The sequence below is a fragment of the Mandrillus leucophaeus genome, unplaced genomic scaffold (assembly GCF_000951045.1).
Source record: "Mandrillus leucophaeus isolate KB7577 unplaced genomic scaffold, Mleu.le_1.0 Scaffold160, whole genome shotgun sequence".
Lineage (NCBI taxonomy): Eukaryota > Metazoa > Chordata > Mammalia > Primates > Cercopithecidae > Mandrillus > Mandrillus leucophaeus.
The window spans coordinates 3,259,005-3,265,256 of record NW_012101588.1 but is presented as its reverse complement, the minus strand read 5'-3'; the positions used below and the strand labels follow the sequence as shown (position 1 = coordinate 3,265,256).

Below are 6,252 nucleotides of genomic sequence, written 5' to 3'. Positions count from 1 at the left end.
GAGATACCATCTCATACCAGTCAGAATGGTTATTATTAAAAAGTCAAAAAATAACAGTTGCTGGTAAGGTTGCAGAAAAAAGAGAACACTCATACACTGTTGGTAGGAGTATAAATTAGTTCAATCATTGTGTAAAGCAGTACGGTGATTCCTCAATGAGCTAAAAGCAGAACTACCATTTAACCCAGGAATCCTATTACTGGGTATATACCCAGAGGAAAACAAATCATTCTACCATAAAGATACATGCACACTAATGTTCATTGCAGCCCTATTCACAATAGCGAAGACATGAAATCAACCTAAATGCCCATCATTGACAGATTGGATAAAGAAAATGTGGTACCTATACGCCATGGAATACTATACAGCTATAGAAAAGAATGAGATCATGTCTTGTGCATGAACATGGATGGACCTGGAGGCTATTAGCTCAGCAAACTAGTGCAGGAAAAGAAAAGCAAATACCACATGTTCTCACTTATAAGTGGGAGCTAAATGATGAGAACTTAAGAACACAAAGAAGAAAACAACAGATGTTGGGGTCTACTTGAGGGTGGAGGGTGCGAGGAGGGAGTGGAGCAGAAAAGATAACTCTTTTAACTATTGGATACTAGGCTTAATTCCTGGGTGATGAAATAATCTGTACCACAAACCCCTGTGGCGTGAGTTTACCTGTGTAACAACCTTCACATGTACCCCTGAACCTAAAATAAAAGTTAAAAAAAAAAAAGATTCAGGGCAAGCATTTAACAAAACTTAATACCCATTAATAAGAAAAAAATCATTAATCTTCTAAAGCGTAGTTATGAAAACTTACAACAAATATTATTTTCAACTAGTAAAACCATGAAAATATTTCCTTTAAAGTCAGAAGAAAGACAACAGGCCCAACACTCACAATGTTGTATTGAACTCCTAAACGATGCACTAAAGAAGAGATGAGGATGGGGAAAGGGTTACAATAATCGAAAAAAATTTATATGCAGATAATTTGCATAGAAAATTCAAGAGCATCTATAGACAAACTCCTAGTCTTAATGTTCATCAAGATTCTTGGATATCCTTCCTGTAGCAGACAGCTAAAATACATAAATAAATAAGTAAATATTTTTAAAGAGATATCAACACAAAATAATAAGTTCATAAGGAAGGGAAAACAACAAGAAGAGTTTGGGTTCTTTTTTCTTCTGTCTTTTTCTTTTTTTCTTTTTTAGATAGGGTTTTGCTCTGTTGCCCAGGCTGGAGTGCAAGTGGCTCCATCTTGGCTTACTGCAACATCCACCTTCCAGACTCAAGCAATCCTCCCACCTCAGCCTCTCAAGTGGCTGGGACTACAGTTACACACCATCATGCCTGGCTAATTTTTTGGCAGGGGTTGGGGGGGGCGCTAGAGATGGGGTTTCACCATGTTGCCCAGGCTGGTCTCAGATTATTGGACTCAAGTGATCCCCCACCTTGGCCTCCCAAAGTTCTGGGATTACAGGTATGAGCCACTGTGCCTGACCAAGAGTTTGGATCTTAAGGGAGAAAAAAAGTGAGAAATTTGAAGGCCAGGCAGGGTATCCAGAACAAAGCTCAGGGAAGTGCAGTAGAAAAAGATTAGATCTGGAGGGAAGGAGGGGGCTGGGGCTGAAGTACCACCTGTTGGGTACTATGCTTACTGCCCGGGTAACATGATTGTTGAGACCCCAATCCTCCATGTCATACAATTTACCCACATAACAAACCTGTGTACCATTTAATCTACAATTCAAGTTGACATTCGTTTAAAAAACATCAGATTTGGACTCACAGCCTCATACAGGGGTCCTGGGGTCAAGTACCAATTCAGTCTTTGGGAAAGTTTGCTTTTCTTTACAACTACAACGTTATAATTCAAGAGAAAAGTCCCAGGCTCCCGAGAAGAATCATTATGTAAAAATACTGACAAAGAGCAGCGGGAGGAAACAGAAATGCATAATTTAAAGACAGCTCTGAAATTTAACAACATCTTGCTTTGAGGCAACCTGGAATCAAATGATCATTATTTCTGGAAGAAATAAAGTAAGTGTAGACATGACCAGTGAAAGCCTGAGCCAAAGTTCAAATAGCTGAAATAGAATAACCTTCTATTACAAAGTCAGATCAGACTTTCTAAGCATTGATCCCCTTCTCTGAGTTAAAACTCTTGTTTATTTCCTAGCAAATTGGAACATTTGCTTTGTTTTGTATACAGTTTTTTAAATCTCAAATAAAAGGAGAGGAAGATTAAACACACACACGGAGCTCACCACTCACCAAAGAACTAAAAGGACTTAACCACCAACGACTTTAGAATCACCATAGAATCCTATAGACAATGGAGTCATTTGTTTGAATTGTTCATTTTTAACTTGGACCACTAGATTTACCCTTTCTGGTAGGTGAAGTAAAAAGAAGAAAAAGGATTGCTTGGCAGTCACACAAGCAAATATTAAAGATAACCCAAAATCTAAGCATGAGCATTTTTGTAAGGCTACTTCACATCTTAGTCTACCCACCTGAATATTCTGGCAATATTGGTACAGACGTCCTTGTCACCCATGTACCGTTCCATCGCCGTGCAGAGCTGGGGAAGGGCACTGATGCTTAGGAACTTAGTTCTTACTAATGGTGAATCAACCAAGTTTCTCAACGTAGCAGTCACCTAGGATAAAAGCATGCTTGTGCCATTTTTTTTTAAACTGAAAAAATATAACCACAAGAAGCAGCAGAGCACAATTCATCTCATAAATTTTCTTCTATCAGTAGCTAAGTGAAGCTCCCCCTATGCCTCTCCCACCAGCACAAGTAGCAACAAATGAAAACAAAGAAAGCCTAATTTGGTTGAAAAGTAAAGAATGAAATAGTAATCTTTGTAAGCAATTGGTATACCCCAAACCCAGGGTTAAACAAATCATCATCTAGGTTTAACAGTCCTAAGATCTTCAGCTGGCCCCCTGATAGCCACGTCAGTTCTGCAGATTAGAAACTTTTTGTTCTGTTTTTCTTCCTTTTTTTTTTTTTAATTTTATAGGTATTCTTGTCTGATTGTTCTATGCTTTTATAAATAGCATCAGGTAATGATGTGGCCAAGGAATATTTAAGATCTTTACTCTCATTCTCTCCCAAGAGGCAAGTATTAAGATCTCACAAATTTGTCTTATTTTGTAAAAAATATAAAATAAAATAAAATAAAATAAAATTCAGGAAAGCATCTACTTTACCTTTGTCAAAGAGTCAAGAAGAGAAGAGTTTAGTAAATCATAAAATGAATGTTGTTATCTAATAATTTTAATATGCAGTGTGCTCCTTCCTTGTGGGACACTGCAGGCAAGCTACTGGTTAAGAGCCAGTTCAGCCCCACCACCCATCAGCCTGGGTTAGTTACTTAACCTCCCAGAGCACATTTTTCTCATTCAGTAAAGTAGAGGTGATGATACTTGCCTAGTAGTTGTGAGGATTCAATGAGATGAGATGTGTGAATGGCATTGCTGCCATCACTTTAGAGTCAAATGACAGGGATTCAAGTCCCACATCTCTTCCTAGTGAAGTGCCTAGGGGCAGCCACTCCTTCCTCCACTTCCCCATTTCCTCATCTGTGAAAAGCAGGTGACAAGCACTGCTCACCTCTGGGGGTGGAGGGGTTGTGTGTAGCAAATGGAACCATGTAGCACTGTTTTTATTACTTATCTAATACTGTAAAGCATCATGTAAACATAAAGCATCATTATAGCCATAGTATATAAACTTCTAAAAACAGTTCTTAAGATGACGCGATTAGTTTTTCTTTATAACAACAGCAACAAAAAGATACATTAAAATATAACTGACTACCCTGAAAACACAGAAAATGTTAAAAAAAAAATGCTTCAAATAAATGTGTACAAGTCTTTTGCAATCAATTCAATTATACAATGATTCTGTAAATTCTTCCCTGAAAGTTTCAGATATCCCAAACACTGGAGGTGAAACAAACTACTTTGAGTATTCCACTTAACTCCACAGATCTGCACAATATAACAATATAGCCTTCTAAGCTAAGGAATTGACTTTTTCTTTTTCTTTTTTTTTTGGAGACAGAGTCTCCCTTTGTCATCCAGGCTGGAGTGCAGTGACAGGATCTTGGCTCACTGCAACCTCTGCCTCCCCCATTCAAGCAATTCTAGTGCCTCAGCCTCCCAAGTAGCTGGAATTACAGGCACGTGCCACCACGCCTGGCTAATTTTTGTATTTTTAGTAGAGACAAGGTTTCACCATGTTGGCCAGGCTGGTCTCGAACTTCTGGCCTCAAGTGATCCAACCACCTCAGCCTCCCAAACCTCTGGGATCACAGGGGTGAGCCACTGCGCCCAGCCAGGAATCGATCTTTTGTGAAGACTAATGAACCATTCTAGGAATTCCATTGCTGTCATAAAATGGAAAAGTCTCATCATCTGACCCCGTTTCCACCTCTTCTCCTGAGACAGCCCAGGCACTGGAGCACTACTGGTTTACATTAATTCAGAGGATGCCTCAAAACTCTCTTCCATGGAGACCGAAGAGTACAGATGCCTGACTCCCAGGCAGACGGACACCACAGGAAACCATGAAATACCCATTCCAGTCACTGCACACCAACAGTTCCTTTTCCCTGGCCCCCAAGGCATCAAAGATGGGGCATCCCAGTCCATAGTCATCCTCACACTCCCCACATCTAACCTCTGGCAAGGGACACTGCCAGCAGAAAGGACTATAGTTTCCTTAGGAGCTTTTATTTTCTTGTTTCAATCTCAATTTTTTCTCCTTCTCAGGCCTTATTCTCACCTCATTAGCAAAAGTTTAGACAGTTCAAGGTTCTTCTGCCCCACATACATAACTTTCATAAATAACCCAAGTCAGGAGAGAAAGTCCACGTTTATATGTGACATGTCATCTGATTGAAATCCCTACCTGCACGTGATACACACAGTTGAGTTGATACAATACCTCATATATTTCCAAATTTGTCATTTGTGGTACTGGTAGAAATAACATGCATGAAACACACACCATGCATTTGAAAAATACACAGCAATAGCTCAATAGATGACACCATCAACCTAGTTGCCCAAGCAGAGACATCCCAGAATCCTAGGAGGCTTTCTGCTTTCTGTCACTCCAAGCCATATTGGCTTTTTGTCCATAGCTCCCAGGATAATATTCAGTTCTCTGACCATGGTCTACAAGGATCAACAGATCTGGTCCTTCTCAAACCATCAGGCTTCATCTCATACCATATATGCCCCCATAAACTCTACTTAATGCTAGGTTATTTAATATTACGTTTTACTATCTGTCTACTCCTCCGGACTAGAAGCTTCAATAAGGGCATAAACCTTGTTCATCCTTTTCACCACTGCGCATCCAGCTCCAAGGCCAGTGCCTGGTACATGTGGGCGCTCCATAGGCATTTATTAATGGAATGAATGAAGGGGATAACATCTACAAAGGAAAGACTGGGATATCAGAACACTATGGGCTAAGCAGACATATCTCTGAGGTAGACAGATTTTAAGATTTGTTTTAAAGCAGAGGAGTGAAAAATAATGGATGAAAGAAAAATGAACTCTCTGGAAGGGGACCGGCCTCTGTGTATTTGTTCTCTAGCCTATCTCATTTCTGACAGCAGCCCCTTCCCAGGCTCCTAAACTCCCTCCCAGGCCCTACCCCTTTCCCCACCTTACCGGTCACACGTTCGCCCCTTCTCTCCATCACCAGCATCACTGGTTCAGTTTAAGCTTACTTTGTCTCTTACCCAAACTCTACAGCCCCCTGGATGGGCTCCTTCCACAGTTCACCCCCACAGCTGCTCACTGCTGCCAGAGGGGGCATCTGAAAGCCATGCCTTCCCTGTTCAAAGGCCTCCTGTGACTTCTGGCCCAGTCAGTAGCACCCATAGCCTAACGGTTCCTCAGTCTCTGAAGTGCAGTTCATCCCTCCAAAGTCATCTCCTTTGCCTCCGCACCACCTGGCCATCCTTCAGACTGCACCACACGAGGTCTTCATCCCTTCATGACGCCATGCCTTTGAATAGGCGGCTTCCTCCGTCCAGAGTGTCCTCGATTACACTCTGCCACCCCTTTTCCCCCTGGCCATCTCCTGCTCATTTTTCTTTTCTCTTTTTCGAGATGGAGTCTCGATCTCGGCTCACTGCAACCTCTGCCTCCCGGGTTCAAGCGATTCTCCTGCCTCAGCCTCCCGAGTAGCTGGGATTACAGGCAAGCACCACCA

General features: G+C 41.3%; 1 protein-coding gene across 1 annotated transcript in view; it reads right to left on the bottom strand.

Moving 5' to 3' along the window:
* Positions 1–6,252, bottom strand: part of ARMC2 (armadillo repeat containing 2) — a 126,825-nt gene that overhangs the window by 42,485 nt on the left and 78,088 nt on the right. Inside the window, exon 12 of the mRNA XM_011975944.1 lies at positions 2,523–2,668. Coding sequence (XP_011831334.1) covers positions 2,523–2,668 — 146 coding nt within the window. The remainder of the gene's footprint in view (positions 1–2,522; positions 2,669–6,252) is intronic.